The following is a 25,156-nucleotide window of genomic DNA, read 5'->3' on the forward strand; positions in this document are numbered from 1 at the left end:
AATAAATAAATATGTTTATCGTTCTTTGATACACTTTGGTGAAAACGAACGTTTCTATATTGTAGGTTTATTTCAAATCGACCCATTATTTATATTTTTCATCTTATATTTTAATTTTAAGAAATTATGTAATGTGTACAGTCATTGATGATGATGTTGATGATAATTATGATGATGATTTATGTTTTTTGTGTATTTGTTAACTGATGTTGATGAAAATTTAATAAGGCCAATTCGAATTACCAAGTATTTCCTCAAATTGCATGAGAGTTTTGAAAAGGTATTTTCAACGAGCATGTTTCTCGAGAATTTATTTTAAGTTAACATGAAAGTATCTACTTACAAATCTTTACCGTTAGGCAACAGTTTTTGGAATTTTATAATAATAATAATAATAATAATAATAATAATAATAATAATAATAATAAAAAATAAATAAATAAATAAATAAATAAATAAGATTTTGGAACTAAGTACTTGTAAGTGTAATGTTTTGATGTAGATCATTTAAATTAAAGAAAATTTGAAAATGAAGGAATACTGTGAATTTGGGAGACTAAAACATCATTAGCCTTATATGAAACCGTGCACATGTATATTAGGCAACCGTTGGATCAATGGGAATCTAACACTGGACAACCATTTTGACTCAATATAATTAGTCTACAGGGGTAAGGCAAATTAAAGGGTCAGTCGCAATTTAGCACAAGAACCTACATATATTGACCAGTACACATGCATACTGACCATTAACCACATTTACGGACCAAAACCAACAACAACAATGATTAGCACCCACTTCTCCAGACGAAAACTTAGTATTACTGACTAACACCTGCATCTACTGACCATCACACAGGGTTGCGATCCCGTGCACACTTAGACTGAATAGCAACAATATCTACTAACAACATCAATAAAATTACTATTTAATACACAGCATTACTGATCAACACCTACATTTTCTGACCTACTGACCACCACACAGTCGTATTGACTAATACCCATATCTACTACCAACGCGAATGCTTACTCACTAGCACCCATGCTTACTAATAAATGCAAGTGTTGCTGATAAACACACTATTTACTAACCAACATATTCACCTTCTGACCACCACTCACAACTAGTGAATAACACACCGTCTTTACTGACTATATCCAATATATACCACCCAACACAGTCTTACTGCTCAGTGATCTAACCAACACCCATGTCTAGTAGCCAATATACAGTTTTACTGGCCAACACTAGCACCTAGAAACAGATGTGCAAGGGTAGAATGCAACGTAAGGGTGTAAATTAATGAGCATTAATAGCTACTTTCAAACAGACGCTTTATAGAAACACCCAAAGGAAGGGAAGTAATACATAATCATCAAAACTAATGTGGAATTTATCGGACGCTGAAAAACGAACGAGGAAACAAACGAAAGGTAAGTGTGGCTTTAACAGAAAGAAATACTAAATCTCCACAACTAAAAGAACTATTTAAATATATTACCAATTTCATTTGTTTTAAAATTGTACTTATAAGGAGCTTAAACCTGAAGGCATGAATAATCCAACTGCTTCCCTTGTCTCTTTTCTTTACAAAGATGAGTGCTGGATGATAAAATAGTGTATTTGTTTTTAAAACAAGTCTTCCTGATTCCACCCTGTAAATATATTACATTCATATTCTAATGAGTTCGTGTGTAATATAATGAGCGTTGGAATACTGAACAACATGAATTGGATTGTAATTATGTTTCACTACAATATAGCTATATATGTATTACATACATTCCCTTTTACATGTGTTTTTATGTTTGTTCTGTTGGATAGTAAATAACCTGCTTTGACTGTAATTATATTATTATGTAATTATACCCTTTAACTAATTACAGGTGAGTATGTGTGCATATGTGTGCATGTTGGATAATAAGAGTGCGCATTTTTTCGTCCATACGTAGGCACGACTGATCCTCGCTATCACAAAAGTCTGTTTTGTTTGATTGTGTGCTCTTGGGTTGCAAGGGCGTGTTTGTTGGTTTCTTCATAAGTTGCCACTATCCCTATCCATTATAGGTTTTGATGGTAGGGACGTGTGCTGGATCTTAATTGTGTGTGTTAGTGCCAATTACATAGCAACCCGATCCCTCGTTTTTTATATGTTGGTGTTGGATGATCAACGTAAGTGATGAATAGGCATTAGGTGTTTGTCTTCATTACTATGACGATGCATCAACAGAGTGTAAAATGTGTTAGCAAATCATAACATCGTTGACTCCAAACAGTCTTTTTCAGGACCACATATTCTTCTGGAACTAGAAATACTACCGAATTTATCAGTCCCAAAAATTATCTGATTTATCTAATTTATGATTTTACAAATATTGTATGATCAAAAAATTTTTTAAGGAAAATAAAATATTAACCTTAAAAATGGCTAAAATTTCTACCAAACTTACTAAAACTTAAAAATTCGATATAATTTGTTAAAGGCTCTAATGTTTTGCTTGCGTAAGTAATTTGAAACATGTAAATTTGTAAGAATTTTATTTTTAATTCTTTTGACAATTTGGAAGGAAAAAATTAAATTATGTTTTCTTTTTAAAAATTATTATTTAATCTGTGCTAAATTCTATGTTAGCTGGGAATTTTAGTATTTCTTTTAGTTTGAGACGCTTTGTTTTCTCCAGTTTTTCTTCTCTGCTAAATTAATCAATGCTACATAATTCCATTGTCTCTGACCGTTTCTAAATCTCTACTAACTTCCGCTTCATTGTTAGGTTTTAGTACTAGATAAAGTCTGTGCCATAATTTTAGACTTTTCCCAGCTTTATTTGCAGCATTCGCCAAAGATAGTATTAGCTTCACATTTTTGTATATACATTTAGTCTTGGATGTCCAAATATCTAGTTCCTGATTGGGTTTTTTTGGATTGTTTTTTTGTTTATGTGGGGGCTTTTGTGTTAGTTTTTTTTTTGTTGCTGCTTGTTTTGTTGTCCAAGTGCCGCTAAATGTTTTGATTGATTCTTAATTTTAACATTAGTTTAAGTCACGACGACATTCGTGTTATATGACTTGACTCTGTTAACTACAGCTATTTAAAGCATCGGTACCATATAAAAATGCACTATTAAAAACATGATAAACCAAAGCAATATGGGATAACAATAAAACATTTAGCAAAGACGGATGCCATCACGCTCCTTGTAAATTAATTTGGGGCGAATTTCACTTTAGTCTGCTTTAAGTTAATCTTGACGAACATATATATATATATATATATATATATATATATATATATATATATATATATATATATATATATATATATATATATATATATATATATTGTATCAAGAAAACATTCCTAAGATACAGTCACTTGGCATTCAATTGCCAGAAAGAATACTGACACCAAATGGACGAATAACAGCACACCGATATCATTTTGAAAACGTGAAGAGAAAGAAAATGACAATATATTTGTTCTAGAAATAGGGACAGGCACTGTACCTTTCAATAAACTCAGTTGACTCAAGCGATTCTTGATGCATGTCCTAATAATCAAATTGTATATCCACATATACAAGCTTGTTACGTAATCACAGGCACGTGGAATTTACACACTTTGAAAACTTTGCCGTTTGAAGAATTGTAACTACAAGTTAAACATCTGATTCTATGAAGGCAATTGCAAGACTGGTCTATTTCGACTAATCATTGAATTAATTTAATTTTGTCTCGTTACAGAGTGGCGATGTATTCCAAAATGGTAGCGGTCATACACTATGAAGGATTCGAAAGAGGAAGCTTGGTCCTCTGACAAGAGAGAGGTAGTGGACAGAGGAGAATGGGGCAACAACCGGGAGGTCATTGAATGTGGGGGAATGGGCACAAGGGAAGAGGGCAAAGACGTCTAGGTCTCATGTCGTTTTGCATTTGATTCTGTGTCTTAAAATTAGCATTGCTTCATTCAAGCCCTATGAAATATTAGGGGGGTGTTTTTAATAATATTTTCTTCTTCAGCTCTTCTGTGCGTTATACTGGAATCTCTAAATGCTGGATAGTGGGCCTATAAAGTCATAGCATGATGCGGCATCCAGAAATAAATATCATCATCCTACTAACGTGACGACTGATTTATACATGGCTCTGAACATCTTTCAGAGAATATAGTTTAACAAGATTATCAAAAGAGAGAGCTTAAATAACAGATATCTTCCAAGTATATAATTTTATGCCAAAATATGTCCTCTTTTCATCGGACACTATGATTTGAAAAAGAATTATGTAATGCCTTGAATTTACGACAGCGATAAGAAAAGGTGGAGCAGTAAGGATGATAAATGGGAACAAAGTAAATACTAGTCACGTGGTATTTTTTAATTCAGTATACAAATACGTACAGTGGTATTTATTACTCCAGTACACAACGAATTGAAGTGACAATTTTAATACAATACACAAAAATCAAGTGGTATTTCTTTTTTAATCCATTGCACTAAATATGCCTCACATAAATAAGAAAAGAACAAACTTTCTTTGTCTTTCCTTCCATTTATGATTTATTAAAAATCTAATGTTGGTACTGTTTTCATAATATCATTGATTTAAAATTTTAGTTTAGTCTTTTCCAGCCTAGAATTAAAGGGAACTGATCAGAAGCGTTACACTTGAGCTCTATTTTGAGGATGGTTAAACAGGATAACGCTACTTTGCCATCTTTATGACGTCTTTATTTCTTCAATTTTCTTAAACCATTGCAAATGGACGTAATAATATGTAATTGTTGGAAAACACAGAACTTCCACGACGTAAATGACCAGGTTTAGTCATTAGAAAACTAGACTTTTTCTCACAGTATTATTCTTGTTTATTTTAAAAGAGATTAATTAGACCAAATGTATCCACATTAACTCAATTAAAATTAACTGATACAATGAACATGAAGATGAAATAGTTAAAAGACATTCAATAAAATATACAGTTCAGTGAATGACAAAGAAAGAAAAAACACTTAAATATGAATAGTGCTAGGGTCAGCTGATACAATTAAGATGCAAATTACTATACAATTACATTGTAAATTAGGTTAAGAATGACGACAAATGATAAACGAGACCAAAACAGATTTTGTAACAATCGCGTGTTCTATACATATAAAGGAACAATTAAAAACCTTTGTTCAGGGGCAATTAGTCTTTGCTAAGATGCAAATTGGAACAAGTATACGAGATAAAAATCATGCATCATCCAAATATATTTTATTGTTAGTCCTAGGAATAGATTATCACATCCTGCTTGGAACTTTTTCCTTGGATCAACAATGAACTGCAATATTTCGATGCGAGCTACCCAGACACTTCTCATGATTATCCGTATATATAGCAACGCTAATGTCTTCAAGGGACGTCATGTATTGCAAGAAAACATCGTATCATTTAGAATTAGCACGTGGCCAAACACGCAATTATTAAATTCATAAGTTGATTATTCAATAATGTATTCAATAATGTCTTGTTAAATAGCTACCTTAGGGAAACTGGAAGCACCCTATACCACAAGCAAAGTTTGTGTATTTAATACACGTCATTGTTTAAGATGTGAGATTATGAACCAAAATCATTAAGATTGTACGTAATAAGCACACGCGAGATAATCATCAAATAGCGGTTGCGATCAACTAGCGTAATACACCTCTGAAGCCATTTATGTGCAAATGTTACCATCTGCAAAATTTAAATACACATCACCAACATTGTTGAATATGAAATGAATGTGCATGCAGATCTCAGTGATTTTTGACCTCCTTCAGGGGTCTTTTGGATTCTGAGGATTTGACTTTTCGGACTGGAACAGAATTGTATTGTTTTAATTTCTGACAGTCAGACTGAATATTACATTATGTCATTCTGTAAAGGTAAGCTGAAATATCTTGCCTGAAACTTAAATCTGAGTCTATCGTATGGGCTCAAATAAAGGTTTTGGTAATGTACTAATAATAGGGTTTACTGATTCAAAGACATTTTTTTAATCACCCGTCAATACTTAATGGCAATAATTGTATGACATTTGTGTTTTGCAATCAAATTACGAAAGGGTGCGTTAGAGCACGTCTACAGTTGAGAACATGACTCCATTGGTCTGGGGTATCGACAAAACCAAATACAACATACCAACACACCCAGAAATAATATGGATTATTTAGAATTTATGGTTTTCTTCATCAGGAACAATAGTCTCATACCCGCTCACTTTATCGTCAGCAGAAACAACAACTGCTGGGTTATCATAGGCATGTTTGTCGTTATTTGCAATGTAATGCATTTGAAGACCTTGTTTCATTGACCCGTCATTTGGTCCCCACTCTGACGTTGGTGTTGTGATTGTAACCAGCCTCTGTAAGAATATTAGCAATAACATCAATAACACCTCTAATAAATGAATACTCTTGTTCAGTAACATACTAAACTGATTTCTATAAACGAAGCACGTGAAATTCTTTTATTATCAGGGTCGGATTCTAAACAATTTGTGATTTGTGTAGCCATAATGGGGTTCGCTAAGAATCAAACTTTCGATACTTGAGAGGCTGGAATCAAATAACACAGACAGAAATGCACACAACCATACTAGAATATTTCATGTAGATATTCTCATTTTAATGACCTTGATCGGATAATTTCAAAACATATAAAATATCCATAAAATGTGGTTTTTCAGGTAAAAGTCACATCCTCTTGTAGTGGGAGAATTTAAGACAGAAAACTTTAAGTAAAATATTTTTTAAAAAATGTCTTTAATATATAACGTAGCATTTATTTACAAAGTGTAGTATGCGAGCAAATACTACATGATAACAAATAGCGGCAATACATGCACTGGCACATATTAAAGTACGTAACTGCCGTAGCTGAATCGAAAAGCCTTTTAATGTCGCTGAAACCGTATCCTTTTATTATTGATTGATGCATCATAATTCTCTTCAAAATAAGCTTACGCATAAAGTAACATCTCATTATTGCAGACAATAATGAAAAAGAGGACGCAACAAAATTAAATAAAATATTGAATAGTTTCGGACAAATGGGTATGCACTCTGTGTGTGTGTGTGGTTAGTGCCGGGGATATGGCACTCTGATTACCTGCAACAGATCTCCCTCCGCTTGGAACAACAGTTTGTAGAGGAACGTAAGTGGGATAGGGCACATGACAAAGGCCGTGATACCCCATCCGATATTCTGCGCAAACTGGGGGTAAGGAGAACCATCATCAAGCGTGGGAGGACTGTATTTAACCATGCGGTATACAAACAGAAGCTGCGTAAAGAAATAGGAAAAATAACGATAGAGCCAGCTGACTCATTCGGCACATCTCTGTCATTATCGTGTGGTGCCAATGAAGGTGCACATGAGATTGTTAAAATGTGCCCATATGCTCATGACAACAACATTCTCTTTCTATTGATTTTTTTGGAAGCTGGTTCTAATCTTTAATTTTAATTCGAGACTTTAAGTGACAAAAAATACAATTTAATACTTAAATGTGCACTCTACTCTCATTTTAATGAATAAATGGCTTTGTATTTTTGGGAATATTTTCCATTAACATGTAAGATTTCATTGAAAAGTAATATATTAATGCCACATTTTACTATCGATTTCCTGTTCCACGTAGGTGGGACTATTTTGTCAAACGTGGTATTCACAAACCTGTGCAGCCTGTCTGCTGTATAGTTCAATATAGATCGAAACAGTACACAGATTGTCCCTACAACAAGAGGCAACTTTCAGTACAATCAGTTACTTTATATTGATTCGAAAATGGACTTCAGCGTCCGAGCGGTCTCACTACATGGAGAATTGATGATAGCATGGTGTTTTGATGAGCCAATAAGCAAACAGATTTCAGCAAATCAAAATGGTAGGCGCTAATTTACATCCAGTATACTCTTAATGCAACGTGATATTATTATAAATATACAAAACGTAGTATGCTGAATTCAATGTTTATTTGAGAAAATGTCAGATACAATAAAGTCTTTTTCTTAAAACCTCTTCGACCTGGACACTGTTTTAGACAAGATAGTTGTCTACCGGTCATAATGACGATATGCTTCATTATTAATTGCAGAGTCTTTCTTCCTTTTTATCAGATATTTCCTTTGGTTGCTTTCAACTGAACTCTAGCTTAACGTTTCGCCAACGTTCTTATGCAAAATATTGACCACTTTTGTTACTCTAACTAGTTGCCTCTGTAGTGAGTTAGTTATTACAGCGCATTCTCCTGATTTTCGTAGGAGGTTGATATTGGAGGTGTTTGGTGTTACTTTGCCCACGAACGTTATCTGAGAACTCATTGCCCCACTTTCTGTCCAAAATACTCTTCTCGATCTAAACTAAATTTAATTTCGCGTGAAATGCACATAAACTGCTATTCGCTACTTCTTGTTCTCCGTTATGATCTTCAGCGGCAAAAGCGATCTTTTGTACCCAGTAAGACTGTTTTTTGTAAATTTACAAATGTGTGGTGACATTTATGAGTAATTTCAAATGTATCCCAATAATTCATTCCTGATTTTCTATACGTGGCCAACTATTCAAATTTTCAAGTTTTTCAAAAAAGCTCCAGGCTAGGTGGAACTTTTAGGTGTACGACACTGAGTCACAGATTGAACGTCTGTATCGGACGCTAGATCATGCATGATTAAGATTAAATGGGTACGTAATAAAAGTTCCAGAACTTGGAAGGAATATTCAACAATGTGGTTAGAAAGATGTATATTAGTTAACATTATATTTGCCTCAACGAATCGTTTTTAAAAGCGAAATTTAGACAGAAATAAGGAAGTTCGCATAAGAACCTGATTTGAATATATCGTCTCTCTGTCTCTCACTCTCTGTCTCTCTGTATCTGTCTCTTTCTCTCCACTTACCGCAATAAGGACAGGAGCACAGAAGGCCCAACAGAAGGCCCAGTACCAGGAAGGCCTTGGTGGACTGCCGAGCATAAAGGTCACATCTTTAACAAATCTTCTGATACCTGAAAGGTGTCAAGCAAGTTCCAGTGAACAGATCACTATCAAAATATAACGAAAAGATTCATACGTGATCCGGCATGAGTACGTTTTTTTTCTTTGTTTTCTTATACCTATTTCAGGGCAGTGGCAATCGAGTTGCAGAACGCGTCTATACAATATCTGAACAGTTGTTGTTGAAGACTTTAGTGCGATGTTTTGATTTAAACAATATATATATATATATATATATATATATATATATATATATATATATATATATATATATATATATATATATATATATATATATATGATTAATGAGATATCCATACCTTATCGATCCGTTTCTCATTTGTTATTCGCCGTGGTTTTAAGAATACACGATTTCAGTGAAATCTGTACTTTCCTCTGTATCAAAATAATATGACGGACGGAACTGTTAGCTCCGACATTGTACAACATAAGTTGTTTATGGAGCTGAAAATCGAGGGTTTTACGTGCGTTGCGGAGAGTAAGTTTTGATTTAACTCAAACGTTGAGATAATCAAAGAAGGATAATTTTTTGTCTTGCCATTTCGTTTACTAAATCGGTTATTGATTGCGATAAGAGTTGAGGTGGTGGACTCAGTAGTAGTATTAATCTTAGCAGCAACTATAGCAACAGTAGTTTCAGCAGTGAGTTAGAAGTACTGACAGAAGTTTTGATATTAGTAGTCGCAATAGCAGGACCTTAGCAAAGGGGCTATCGCTACGCCATTTCGCGGAGTTTTCGGTAGCTTTTCTTGTTGGGTGCGTCAAAGGCAGCGTTCTCCAGGGGTGCATTTGTATCCAGTTCAAACCTGCGGCTGCCTTGAGTAGCAATACATGTATAAATAGTAGAGGCACTTGCATAAATTTTGATAAGCCGTATCGGTGGCGGATGTTATGGGACGTTGTTGTTGATGAGAATAATAATAATAATAATAATAATAATAATATCAATAGTAATAATAATAAGTAGGTGTCCCGGTTACATTTTAGAAACAATACTCAAAAGAAGTCACTGTTATAAGGAAATAGATGAACATAATGAATGAGGCATTTTGTTTAATTCTATTTTCTTTGATGTTTCAAACTAAGGTACGATCAGACAAATATAAACTCTTCAAAACGTTAATCGTGTACTGAATGTAAGTTTTTTTGTGTAAAATAAAACAAACGGAAATTGTTCAACTAGCTTACCATAGACCCAAAAGACAGCTATACATTCGCATGCTGCAACGAATAAGACGCAAAAGTCGGCACCATAGCCATCCATGATTGTCACGATGTAGTCTCCGGCCTATGCAAAATAAATATATTCCATAAAAATCTAAATACAGCGCACCTTAAAACCTTAATACTTACAGTTTCGATTGTATCTTTTTGTTTCGTACAAATTGTTTTTCCAGTGTCCGCAACCAGGATATTTAAATCTAGAAGCAATAAGTGGGCAATACTATGGCGTCACAAGTCAATATACAAAATGTCTCAATCAGTTACTGTATTTCGTAAGTAACTGATATGTGCCTACATTGTTCACGTATCGATGCTGTTAATTGTTGCTCTGACACATTACTGCATGAAATATGCTGAGAAAAATGAGTACTAATTGTTACTTTGAAGAACAGAATGCGGCAAACGACTATTATCGAACCCACCAATATAGTATTTAGCGTCCGAAGATCAGCCAATTGAAATATCGCGACTATAAATTAATAGAAGACTTCTTTGGAATTTTTTCCTTCGTTAGAGGTTCTCAAGTTAAAAATAAATGCGATTAATTCCTTTATTCTGACAGCATCTATCTAACTATGCAACAATGAACTAGTTGTATAAAATATATGGCCAAATATAGCATGTGCAAGCTAATGGTTCGGGGACATATAACAACAGTGTAAATATTAGCTTAACGAGCATTGAGAAATGAGTACAAAGGATGTGAGAGAAGTAACGATCCTAAATATCCCTCGACCACTACATCCAGTTCTTTTATTTGAATAGTTTACAACCAGAACCCTAACTGCCAAAAAGATAAAAAGAGAATTCAAGGTAATAAGGTCACAGTATCCGCCAAATCAAAAATAGAATCTAAGGCCATCGGTGATAGTATCCACCAGATATAACCGAGGCCATCATCAATCTAGTATCATGAAAAGACTGAATACGACTGAATCCTCAGCTAATGAAAACACTATTCGAAATAATTGTGATTATGACTTGGGCATTTATTTTTCTTTCTGCCCTTTAGTCATTTTCTCTTCCTCGCACGATGTTTACTTGATTTACTGTAATCCTTTACTTAATCTCTGGTTGTACGCTAAACCCGGAACCGGGACAGACTTAGAAAATATCTATTTCGTAAGCAGTATTACCAAACAACTCGCTAAACTATTCAACTAAATTATCTTGAAACATTTCACGTAATCTGTTATTGTTCTCCGTGTGCTTCGTCCAACATAAATGCCACTTTTTACACATTTGCAAAATTCAAATGCCCGTTTTCTCCAGAAAAAGGAAAAGAAAAATAATTTGCAAGAGATCATTTTCGAATATTATAAAAGAGATATACAGCCCAAATCCCAGCGTTTTAAACTCTGACGCTCTCCATGCCTGTTCATGCCATGTATATAATCCCTACTTTCAGTAAACATTATCTTAGATAAAGTTTTCAAAATCGTTTTAAAGATTAAGAAATAGCAAGGGCACTAAAGTAGAAATATGCAATTAATCGTTTTAGCGAAGCCCTGGCACGTATGTATGTATGTATGTAATGTATGTATGTATGTATGCATGCATGCATGTATGTATGTATGTATGTATGTATGTATGTGTCTGTCTGTATATATATATATATATATATAGAGAGAGAGAGAGAGAGAGAGAGAGAGAGAGAGAGAGAATATAATAAATTATTTAGAATAAGCAATAGTATACAGCAAGTTATATGCATGGAGACCAAAGCTTAATTAAAGGAGTATTCTGTTTGAAAAATAAAGGGCATACATCAGATTTAAGACACTAACACGCACTTATTATCGATCAATTCAATTTAATGCCACAGTTGATTCACATTTTACACCAATATTTAAAGAGATAGAAAAGTACTACCCGGAAGACAATTGTTTTACGTACCCGCCAGTTAGCAATTTTAAAATTACACTTCAAAATTTAAAAATGATGAATCATTGAACAGATACAGAGAACTGTGTGACATGAAAGTTAATGAAAATGTCAACAACAACTTTAGAATGCCATACGATATATTTAAACTATGAAAAAACACTGGTTTAAATAAGGTAATGTATATAACAAAAACGCCTGTAATGAAGCCCGTAACAATTCGTCGAAACATAAACAAGGAAATTAGCCCAGAGAACGTGACTAAAATTCATGTAGATAAGAATCACGCAGAACAAAGGTGTATGACTACATTAATCGCAATCGAATGCTTTCATGATATAAAAGGCGTATATCACGAGCTTTTACTCGATTTTTATCACACAAATAAACAAGCGTTTATAATACGTATGACTAACAATGTTTAATTCATTTCTGTTGGTTTTTCTGTTGGTGCTGCATATATGTTATTGACAATATTGTTCATAACTTTTAAACTTATCAACCATTGACTTATCTTAATCATCATTCTACTAATAGCCCCTTGTTATTCTTCTTCCACCGCCTCCTACTAAACCCTTAAACAAAATTGGCTATTGTTAGCTGAACAGTTGCTGATATCCTAGCTATAGCTATAAAATCATGTGTCCCCGTTACTTTCACAAATTTGAAATATCTCTTGCATTTAAATCTTGTTTTTTTCCATATTTGCCTGACGGCTGACAGTATATCTAGAAATCCTGTATTTAATTGTAACACAGTTTGAAGTCTGATTTAATTAATTTAAGGTTTGAGTGTATTACATTAGCTTCTGTATGGCTACACATTACCGAAAGAAAATACTATTTGTAATAAAATCTAGAACAAAAAGGCCTCTTTATAGAATCTATCGATAAATTAGTTTTATTGTTAGAAGTAATATTTAGTGTTCACCTGGGAACTAGTCCTTTCTGATTGACAATTGTACTAATCGTGAGCATGCGAAAAATGACAACCAATCAAGCATGTTATCACTGAGCTCCAAATATTATTAAATATATGTATGTGTTATAGCGCCAACAGTATATTTCTGTCGTAAATTGTGTTCTTGAATGTGTTAGCTATAATGTCGAGAATGGACATTCCTCAAGAATTTTAAATTTCGATGTAAATTTCGAATTACTGTATTTACGCTTTTATAGATTTTGTGTGTTATCTCAGCAATCATGTTTTCCAACCGATAGTTAAAAAGCATTAAAATCATTGACTCCATATCTTTGTAGTTTAATAATCTAAATGTGCAAAGCAGATATAAGATTTTAACTCTCCAGTGCAAACTAATAGATTAGGTTTGTAACAACCCGATCACCTTAACAAGAGAGCTCTGTGGCATCTAGTGCTTTTGATATGGCACTCACTATCATAGAAGCGTTCTGGTCTATCGCAAACTCGTTTATCGACCTTTTGCTTTCATTTGTTCTCTTAGCTTAAGACTTTAGGTGCATTAGACGTTTTGCTAAATTTACTGTGATGTAGCCCGATGTGCCTCGTATCGATTAAATTCTTAGACAAAGTGTTCGTCATACCAACCACATGAACCTCTACAGCTGTCCGGTAGCTACTACTATCTGAATCAATCAACACAATCTTACCTCCAAGTACGATGGACGTTTAAGTTCTAAACAAAATTTATATTGATCATGATATTTCATATTCAATATACATTATAACATTTGTATTTGTAATACAGAAATAGTTGTCAACTTCCTCCAGAGATGTATGAAATTGACGATATTGCAGCGCAGAGTATAGTTTTGGTCACCGTATTAGTTTGTGTAGATTACAGCTTCTACCTGAATGTAACTCCACCGAGTTGAAGGGCGGAATGCTGTTTTCCCGGCTTCTTAACACGTTCCATTATTGTATATGCCATCACCGTGAATGTCAATAATGCTTGCTGTTTTGCCTCATAACAAATTCACGTCATTTGTTTCAAATCAGATCATTTACATATATTTCATGTTCTAAGTCCCTATGACATGTGCTGCAGAATTTTATGTAGTCCGCATGCCATCTTTTGCTGGTGCGTATATACTGCCACTCAGAACGAATGCTTTTGTTCTGAAATTTCCTAATGATCTTAGACAAAGGCCGCTTATAAAGACATTTTATATCATTCCAGCGTTCTGACCGAGACTATTGGCGGGTGCCTCTTTATACAAATAAAATATCGGATCTGAAGGTACGTATTTTGCATTTTGTTTTTCTCTCGTTGCTAGCAATGTTTCTCCTCACTTTCTGTCTCCCATTTTACGTTCCCACCATCCATGGGATATTTCCTCAAAGACCACATGTTCTAATTTATTTGTATCCGTACCAGCCAGAATGTACTCTTCCTATCAAAACTGTTACGACTATTATGTATTACTCTTACTGTAATATTTAATTTTACTTTTATTATATTTTATGTTACCTTGTGTTTCCTCAAATGCATTCATTTCTTCTTTACAACTGTTTGTGTCAATGTATTAGTGTCCTTGGATAGGTTATCGCCCCTGTGTCATTATTTGAGAATGAACTGACACATCTCATAGCAACCAAATCTGATTTTTCAACACTATAATGTTTTTTATTTTTTATTTTATTATCCTGCTGTTAGGAAATGTGAAAAGACCTGCCTATCAGACTAAATGGTATTAATGCATACATTTTGTCTGCTACATTCATTAAAATGAAATTTTACCTGTCAATCTTTGTCATACTTTACATAACGTTACTTTTAAACATGAACTATGCTTTGTCATTTTTGAAACCAATTTACTGATAATGTTTATGAAACATTGAATAATGGATGGTATTCTTCTTATTGCATATTTCATCCACCCACATCTGAGTGACGAATACGTGAAATAAAGAAAAACATGAGAGAAACTATTAAAATTACTGGATTTATTCAGTTATTTACATCTATAATGTAAACACATGGTACATATCTTTAAAATGCACCATTTGGTCTTATGATCTATAAACAAATTACATGTCTTCATTAGTATCATTTACTGCCCTTAGCATATCGCCCAAGTTAGTATTGTACATAATTGGTGTCTCAGGGTGGCAATGCACAAAATGACAAACATTTATTTTCAGTGTAAGCATCGGACCACTAATTACGATTTAGTTAGGGAACCAATGTACTCATGAGGAATAAAAATATAGTATAAAATCGTTTGACAAGCGTCAATTGGCTAACATGCTGTTGCAACATTTTGCCATTATTAATTTCACAAACTTCGATCTATGTAATATAGTCGACAAAAATATTTGATTTCCTGTATTTGATCGGGGCTATGTTTTTAGGTGTATAACATGGAATCCCCGGTACTACAATAAAAAAGGTAAACATGCTGCGAAGCTGCTTTTCTAAAAGCCGAAAGGAAATGTCGCGAGCCCTAATAAATAGAACCTGTTTTGCCTGACGACGTTTTTTTATATAATTGTTCAATATGTTAGCATTAGGTTCAGCGAAAAAGGAATTAGCCGTCCGATTCACAATTATTTACTAAACTAAATTAATTTTTGTTATAATTTGGTATCATATTTACTTCTTAGTCTAAATGGGGTTTTCCTAATATCTTGAAAAAGAAATGTGAATACTAAGCAAGTGAATAGTTGGTGTATGTATTGGATACTTGAGCTTTACAATGCTCGCGTTTTGTGCAGGAAATATATCTTTACCAGTCATGTGATCGTGATGGCTTAATTTGTAGGTTTTGTTGGTGGTCGCATTCTCAAAATACGCCGGTAAACTCCATTTTATAAGTATTGTGTTGGATGAATTATGATTTTTTTTCTTCATTCATAAATACTATTTTAGTTGCATTTCCTGTGTCAAATATTGCAAGATTGTATAACGAGATTAATAATAAAAGTTATAAATTGATTCATAGCCGTATCTTGTTTAGTTATGTGCAGTTTCTTAGAACTGATCAGTTGAAGAAAAAAACAGCACCGACCGATCTGCCAACGCATTATGCAGTTGGATTCGGCTCAGGAGCGATTATGACGATATATATTCGTATCTTTATTTGAGATTTCTTTTTTAATTATAAACGATACTTATTCGTATATGTATTTGCAGTTTCTTTCTGAATTGATTGAAGGTGAAGGAAAAATCTTGATAGTATTTATTTTTCTGTCTTTGTGCACGTTATGTTTTGCGAATTTATTTATAACAGCATTTAGGTTCATTTTTAAAAAATCACAGTATCACCGGTGATAGTAGTCTTCATATTATGGAAAAATGGTGGTACAGAGAAAAGCCTTACTTCCATTGAACTTGGCGATAATTGATCTAATCTACGAGGATGACGCAAGGTTTCAAAAAGGAGATTGCACTAAAATGTAAAGGCACTGAATGTGATTGTGGTACAGACAAAAGAATCCACCTTACAGTTAGAAAGTGGCCCGAAACACAAAACACGCCAAATGTTTAATTGTACGAAGATGTGTAAAATAATAAAAAGAAGCCGTATCTCTGAAAATGCACTATAGAGAATTGATATTATCATTCTCGTTAATAGTTCTAGAATGATACGTGGTAGCTGTGGTGGTCGTGATGCTGAAAAACTAAATAAATATCATTATATCATTATACCATAGTTTAACTTACGTTTGTAACACAGGATAGAGCAATCAGGTAACATGCCGCACCAAATCCAATACATAAGTGGCTCTTGTACTTCCTCAGCCTTGGAAACTCATCCTGAAGACAAGTGATTGTTGTTTCCAAAAGAGCGAACTGAAGAACAAACAAAAATATAGTTGACAGACTATTTGCGATAGTGAAACAAAAATTAATAGTAATGTCGACAAAATTCAAATAATTTACAATTCATTAGACAGTCGAATGCTGATACAATCTATATCAGTGTGAATCAGGGACAGTGGACAACATTGCCTCGATACATGTGGGTCTTATAAATAAATACAATAATGCCTACCTCGTTTTCACGACTGTAAATTTAAAAACATTAAACTAGACATCCTATGGAGACGTGTAAGTAGTGATCAAAGATTTATATACCAGTGCACAATTTGAAGCACACACCAGAAACGAATTAGTTAATCGTATCAAAGAGGACAGAAATGTGGGTACGTAAGAAAGCTTGCTAGTAGATTCTTTTGGATTAGTGGATCTTTCCATAGTTTTATCGGGTTCTTCCTCCACCATTTATATTGGACGCTATGTATAGCCTATCTTGTGATCAAAAATGGCGTTCAATCCAACAATGACAACAACAAACCTCAGTCAGATTCTATTGTGCAGAATTATGAACCATTCATGTCGAAAGGGTCTATATCACTGATAGATGATTCGACAAATCCTGTCATTATTAACGGACACAATAGCTTCTCGGAGTCTTTATTATCAGGTACGTTGTCTTTGTCTTAGAAGGCTTCTTTTCCTGAAAGTGTTACTGATTTTGTAGAGTGCATTTGTATTCATATGTTATTCATTATGTTAATTTATAATCAGATTAAGTTTCTGGTCCAGTAACTGTCCGCGCCGCTCACTGAGGGTGTCCATTTATTATTAGGCAATGACTTAGCTGAAAATAAGGCTGTGGTTAATCCACTGGTAACTTTGTAAATAGTTTGATCAAAAGTTTGATCAAATTGAAAATGAAATATCCGTCTTGCACAATTATTTAAGCTATGGCTAAATCAGCTGTTGAGAATGAGTTCGATCAGGACACTTAATTTAGCCGACACATGTATTCGTCAGGGTTTGACGAGATCACTATTTCTCCTGGTATTGATGAATCAAGATGTATCGATCATCTTGATCCTTGTTTAACTACCCATTCTCTTATTTCTAATCAAGGTGTCAAATCACTTGCAGTTGAACGGGGAAATTTACTTGAATTTTTTGTTGTTAGTTTCAGAGGGCTATAAGCTGTTTTTGAACAATAGAGTCTATTTGTTAATAATTACCCGCTGTTGACGAGTGGTCAGTGAGCTAACAAATATGGTACCTTAGTCATATAGTATAGTCCATGAAACAGTTTTGGCTGGTCATTTGTGACTCGTCAAGACTTACTCAAGATCTTACATCATTTTCATTGGCCTAAATTAAAAGTTATATTTCTAAGTGTTGTACATCTTACTGTATTTGACACCTGGTCAGATATAGTTCTCATGAACTATCGTTTGGACATTTGTCCATGAACCATTGGAATTGTTAAAAGAAAACTTCTTTCAACGGAGTATTCCGACATTGATCTCTTTATTTAAGAAATGAAGTGATATAACCATCTATCTGCATACTCCAGAATACAATTAAGACATGTAAAAACTACAAACGTAAGAACTTATCAACCTGTTGATAAAGATCTGTATCTCTCGCCAATACCTAAACATCGTCTTTGGATTATATTTTATGGTCTTTATAAAGTTAAAAAGAAAGTGATTTAAGTTATATGAACACTCCTGAGAGGGGGAAACATACATTATTCCGTCACCGGTTATGCAGATATGTTAAATGAGTATGTTGGTCGAGTTAGCTGTGTAAGTCATTCAATAAATTCATTTGTTCTTGTCCCACACAGCGAAACAATAAATGATGGCGTACATCCGGATTGTAGTGAATTTGGTTGCCACAGGAAAAGAATCAACGAAAGCAGCTAATATGTAAATATGAGCACTTTTTCACAGATATTAGAACTTGAACAAGCACAATCTACAATGATGTCGGAATATAGGGTGTAACATACATCCTTACGGGATCAGTCCTCTCAAGCGAGAAAGTTTGAAAAAGGAATGTGAGTATTTATTGGACAATTACTTTATTGAACCTAGCAAATGTAACTCTAAATCGCCCTGCTTGCTTGGGCCGAAACCAGATAATTCGTTCCGTATGTGCACTGACTACAGACAGGTGAACAGTGTCACCAATTGCAAAACAGAATCTTGCAAAAACCAAGAATTGATGGCTGTAGTGCCAAAATTGGAAATGTAAAATATGTCACCATGTTTGACGAGTTAAAGGTTACTGGCAGAATCCTCTTACGGATAGAGCAACAGAAAGTTCGGCCTTTGCAACTCCAGGTGGACTGTGTCTGGCAATACAGAGTGATGCCATTTGGTATGAATAATTCTCCCTCTTCATTTCAGCGCTGAATGCAAATGATCTCATCTGGTATAGAAGGCTGTGATTCTTGCATACATAGACCACGTCATTATTTACAGAGATTCCTGCAGGGTTCACCTAGAAACTATCCGCAAATTCTTTGTTCACTCAATTAAGGCAAATATGACAATCAGTTTAGGTAAAAGTATGTATTGCCGAGCTTTTATCACATTTTTAGGATATTTTGTAGCACATATTCAAGTTAAGCCTATATAGGATATAGTTAAAGCTATGTTTGAATACCCTGAACATATCAGTAAAATGCATTTGATAGATATGGCTGGATATTATTTAAATTTTGTTCAAAAGTTTCCTTAACTGTTCACCAATTTAGTAAGTTAGAAGGCCAAGTCTTATTGGTCTAACAAATGTCAGGAGGTCATCGAAAGATTACAGGCTATACTTAAAAGTACACTAGTTCAGCTCAGATTCCCTTTCAAATGTCTATAGACGCAAGTAATGTCTGAGTTGGTTGGGTGATAGTTCATGAATATTTATACAGCGTGGATCATCCAGTGTACTATTTCTCTGAAAAATTAAATAAGCACCATAGAAAATATTACTTTATCGAGAAGGATTGTTTGTCTTTAACTTTGCTTTACAACACTTTGAAATTATATTTATTCTGCTCCTTCTCCGATTATTGCATTCAGTGAAAACAGCTCCCCTGCTTTCATCAACATAATAAAAACTAAAAATCAAAGATTGTCGAGATGTACTTTGATTTTGGAAGAATACAAGGGAAAATAAAATTTATTGGCAAATGCACTTTCACATGTTGCTGATTTTCCTATTGATTTATTTTATTGTATGCATATTTGTATATTCATTATGCGTCTTCCAGTGTTATTTCATTATTATTATTTTTGCTTTGATTAATATGGAAAAAGAAAGCTATATTGCATACATCTTTCTAATCCCTATGACTAGATGTATTATGCATATTTATCGCTTTCTTGGAACACATGGGGCATGATTTTATTTTTCTTTGTAATTTTTATTGATGGATGTAAATCGTACAGAATATCTTAGGATAAATTTGGCCTACGTGACCTGAGCGTAAACATTACATAGATTGTATAAATAAATGTTGACCTATGTGTTGAATGTTATTGTTTATAAATTTATTATTAATACTTAATAGCGGCTTTGGATTCATTTCTCATTGGCTGATGGAGTTTAGACGATTCTAGAAGAATTCAATAACTTTCCCATTAGTTGGTCAAAGGGAATGTACGTTTTTGGAGTCTTAATGAATAGTAAGGTTGATCTTGTTTTATGTTGTACTTATATATTATTAAAACAAAACACCATTTGTTTCGACTGTTCAATGGAAATAGAAGGTTTTCATTACTTGGGCTATAACATTATTCTGGAACTGTTGTGAATTGTTCACAGGAGTTCTGAACAGCGCCATGTTGACAAAGTGAATTTTCGGTTTCGAACTTTATACGGAACCTTTTATTGCTTTGGACTTTTCCAGAACTCTTTCAAGATTATTTTGGATTTTCTTTACAATATTGTAGGTTCCTCTCATATTTTCATTTATAACTTTGTTAATTAAATAGTGTGTTAATGTTTGCATTTTCTTTTTCGGTTTTGCTTCTTTCTGTTATATAGTTTGTGATAATAGAAAGGTAACGCACAAAAACCACGAGACGCTTGTCGTTTGTTATTAAATATAAAATATATGCATCTAGTGTATGTCATTTTGGCATTATTCCAAATTTATTAGAAATTAAAGTAAAAGAATGTATTATTCGCAGATGGGATATTCTTTGGATTATTTGATTTGTCATACGGTGTTTTCTTTCATAATTCTACGGCATTTAGTTTTCAAAAGGATATAGCAATAGGTAATAAATGCATGAAATATTGGTTTCCTTATTCTTAAATGCAATTACAGAAAATAAAACAGAATTGACACATACCTCACTGTCGAGTCCGAGAGTGAAAAGCATGAAGAAAAAAAGAATTGACCATAGTTGCGGAGGTGGCAATTTCGATAGAGCTTCTGGGTAGGCAACAAATGCCATACCATAGCCTGTAATAATAATAATAATAATAATAATAATAACAATAGTAATAATAATAGGTACAGATTGTTAAATTATGAACTGGTGGAAAGTGTATACATACTTTGCCATAAAGTATACAAGATGTCTTCAAATTTTTCTTTCCTTATCTAAGAAGTGTACTAGCTACAATTTACTCAGAATATTAGTTCAAGATATTTCCCTTCAGAACATGCACACTTAGTATCGGATATTCCAAAGAAGTACTCTTCATCTTATTCTTTAGTCTTTTTGATAGGCATTCAAGTCTTGCATCTAAATTGGCGGCAAATTGTAGTAAATTTAAAAGGAATGTTACAGAGTTGGTAGAAGATTAACAACTAACATTCTAACGTAAAACAAATACATGTTAATCATTCAGAGAACAAAACTCGAATCAGATCATCTATTTCCTTCAAAGCAGGGCCAAATTGCAGCTATCAGTGAACAGGTAATCAAGGTTTTGACTTCAACTATTCATTTATCTAAGAAAGAAGGATTTTATTCATTGCATAGCCAAAACAACCAAGTGTAACTGATTTTATGTTTATATTTAACGAATCATTTACAAGTGAGCGACTTGGAAGGACATTCGGATGCCTCTGACATTATGTCTTTAAATTGCACGATGTTATGATATATTTTTCTGTAACTTTATTAAATGTTATCATACGTGTGCAAAATGACGATGACGGTAATATGAGCATATCAAATAAAACAGGTCGTTAAAACTAACAAATCAGCCCTCTCCCAAAAAAATACACCAGTCCTGTAATGAAAAAGACCATTTGATAAAACAAAACTAAGTTCATTTGGAAGGTTTTAAGAAATGTGAGTCTGCATCCCCGTGAACGTGCATGTTCAGGTGACGGGATTTTCTTTTAAACGTTTATCAAGTAAAGTATTGGCGTTTGAAGAAAAAAATACCTTTCTAACCCAGTTTCGCCGTAATTAAGGAATGCTTGTTTTACAATTGTCGCTGACTTACCTGCCTTCGCTACGTCCTGTACTTCCACACCAAGGACCTTGGCCATTCCACCAAACGTTGTGAATATAACAAAGCCAGCGATTAAACTAGTTATTAAGTCCATCGATGCAATAAGTAAAGCGTCTCTAAGGAGGAAAATGAAAAATATTAGTTTTTACTCATCTTGCAGTAATGGCCCAATTTTGCTGTCCTGTAACGAACTATTCCAGTCAGTTTTCTTTTTAAAATAATTAAAATCAATAAAAAGAAACATTCAGTATTAGATGACTGTTGAGGTCAAGGGGAGACCGTGTGTGTGTCATTTGTATTTTTAACCTAGCTTTAACAATTTTTCAGTCATATCGCGATCGTGTCTGCAGTGCGGCAGCTTATAGTGATGTCTGGCACTGGGGCATCATGGCGCAGACTTGCAGCATGATGTCCAACTCAGTCACATTATCCTCACACCAGACCGACCAGTCCTAACACTAACCTCTTAATGCTGAGGCAGCTGTTAGCACCATTTTGGAGAAGTGTCATCTGCGATTATATTATGTGTATGTGTCCTGAGTGGGAGTTTTTATATATTTGTGAGCAACAACATTTGTTACAGTTATATCTAAAAATAGTTTTCTCTAGTCCTGAATTGTATCGCATATACTTACCCATACACCTTATTTGTAAATTTGTTATAGCTTCCATACATGATTATGCCACCAAAGGATACACTTAGGGAGAAAAACATCTGACCCGCGGCAGCTACCCATACCTATAAAAAAAGAAAAGGTATGGTCTTTTAAAGGACTTAATATGATCGTTAACTGTGCCAATCGGTGATTAAACTCAAATGCAAGATATATATTAACAACTAACATTCGAAAATTCAATCTGTTATGGTGACTCTGAGTCATATTATTTTCAAATAAGCATTTAGGCAACTCGGTGACAGAACCAGTTCGACCATGTCAGACCACTGTCAGAAAACGCTGGGCATACAATGATATCATTAGAAAATGCTTCCATGCATCAAACCTGCGTAAGGCCAAATTTGGAACTGAATAGGAACATGAAACATGTTACCGCGAATTTTATGATTACAGCGACTTTCCACCGAGTCTATTATTATTTAGGAATCACTCAGCTGTTCATAGTAAACAATATGCCACATCCATTCGACCCCTTTGGAATCTAACATCCAGGGTTTCTTGAGGGACATTGTTTTTATAAGATACCAGAATCTACTCTATAGATGCTCAGTTATTCATGTGTGTGTATGAAAAGACTCCTTATTCAAATCCAACACATTTTAAAAGGTTATATCCTTTCAATATTCAAATAAACATGATGGTGAGGGGAATTCTGCCTTAGACTTACTGTAATGTATCATACCTGGAATGCATGATATAAAGCACGTGTCAGTTGGTAAACAAACTTCTTTTTTTCGAGAAGGATGAACTTTTGAATTCAATCCATGAATTTGTTTTGGGGCGTATAACTGGTGTCTTGATTAGAATTCTATCAGTCGTGCTTTAACATCTGACACGATAAGTTGTATTATGTTGTGACCAGTATTGGCTGAATTTTCTATCTTCAGATTATTTAATTCAAGTGATTATTTTCTCTCGAAATACAAACGTGCTCTGATGATTCTTGAACAAAGACGTTTACTGTAATTCATACGGAATTCAAAATTAAAACAATATTTTCTGTGATATAACAAGATAATGACATATTTGCACTTCGTTATTACAGACTTCCTCCCCTTTTATCTTGGATTTTCATCAGGATTTGAACAGTGGTTCACTTTGAACTTTTCATTAATAGGAGTTGTGTTTTATATCTTGGATTACAAATTGGATTGAATTCGCAATACCGTAAGTTCTTTTTTCTCATTTTTCACTTTGTATCCTAGGGAAATAAATGATTTGTTCAAACTTACAAAGCTTCTTTTCTTCACTCTTTTTTGTTACTTATTTTAAGAGCAGAAACTGGTAACACTCACCTTGAGGTCCAATAGATTTTTCCACTTTGGAATTATAAAATATTTCACCCCCTCTATGGCTCCGTCAAGGGTGGCACCACGGACGAGCAGGATCAGCAAGATGACGTATGGGAACGTGGCAGTAAAATACACAACCTTTGAAGAGAAAAATCAAGCGAATGCAAACAGAATTTATTTTTTATTACACAATCGTTCGAGTTTAATTGAAGATACGTCCAAAAGATATAGGCAGAATGTCAAGAAAAGGGAAATGACAAAACATGACCTGCTTAAACACAGGAAAATCAACGGCTTAGCCATTGAAAAAATAATGCTCGTTTTTCTCATTGGACGAATCGTGCACTTTTTATTCGTGGTGTTATTTTCTGTAAATTCTGATACACGTGGATAGAAAGCAACAACGATTGAATTTATAATTAATTTATGGAACGTAGGTCACACAATCGCTCAAAGATACCTTGATCAGTCTGGCCTACCTTTCCCGAGGACTTGATTCCTTTGATGAGGCAGACAATAACAACGATCCAGGACAGGAGGAGACACAGAGCAAGTTTCCAAAGTGGGTTACCCACATCCTCGGGGTACATGTTATGGGCCTTTTGAATGACCTCTTTACTGAAAGGAGTTCACAGAGAGTAGGTTTGTGCAATCATTTTCAGATAATTGTTTAAGGCGTCGATATTATTTATTTACTAAACAAGATATTGATACGCGAATCGTTGAAAGTTCTTTTTCGTTGTAGTTATAGCATCCATACAGAGTGGTTTCTATTGGCGGCATTTGAATATCAGTTTAAGAATTTACGGTCATGAT

At 34.0% G+C, this 25,156-nt stretch overlaps 1 protein-coding gene across 1 annotated transcript in view; it reads right to left on the reverse strand.

The window, feature by feature from the left end:
• Positions 1 to 4,363: 4,363 nt before the first annotated feature.
• The window catches only part of LOC149772788 (sodium- and chloride-dependent neutral and basic amino acid transporter B(0+)-like), a 38,797-nt gene continuing 18,004 nt past the window's right edge, over positions 4,364 to 25,156 (reverse strand). The window contains exons 7-16 of the mRNA XM_089947298.1: positions 24,820 to 24,958; positions 24,344 to 24,478; positions 23,007 to 23,110; positions 22,363 to 22,487; positions 21,252 to 21,364; positions 16,801 to 16,929; positions 10,236 to 10,335; positions 8,931 to 9,037; positions 7,141 to 7,314; positions 4,364 to 6,394 (exon numbers count right to left, since the gene is read on the reverse strand). Coding sequence (XP_089803424.1) covers positions 6,200 to 6,394; positions 7,141 to 7,314; positions 8,931 to 9,037; positions 10,236 to 10,335; positions 16,801 to 16,929; positions 21,252 to 21,364; positions 22,363 to 22,487; positions 23,007 to 23,110; positions 24,344 to 24,478; positions 24,820 to 24,958 — 1,321 coding nt within the window. The 3' untranslated portion in view covers positions 4,364 to 6,199. The remainder of the gene's footprint in view (positions 6,395 to 7,140; positions 7,315 to 8,930; positions 9,038 to 10,235; positions 10,336 to 16,800; positions 16,930 to 21,251; positions 21,365 to 22,362; positions 22,488 to 23,006; positions 23,111 to 24,343; positions 24,479 to 24,819; positions 24,959 to 25,156) is intronic.

The sequence above is a fragment of the Sinohyriopsis cumingii genome, unplaced genomic scaffold (genome assembly GCF_028554795.1).
Source record: "Sinohyriopsis cumingii isolate HCF-2022 unplaced genomic scaffold, ASM2855479v2 utg001176l, whole genome shotgun sequence".
NCBI lineage: Eukaryota > Metazoa > Mollusca > Bivalvia > Unionida > Unionidae > Sinohyriopsis > Sinohyriopsis cumingii.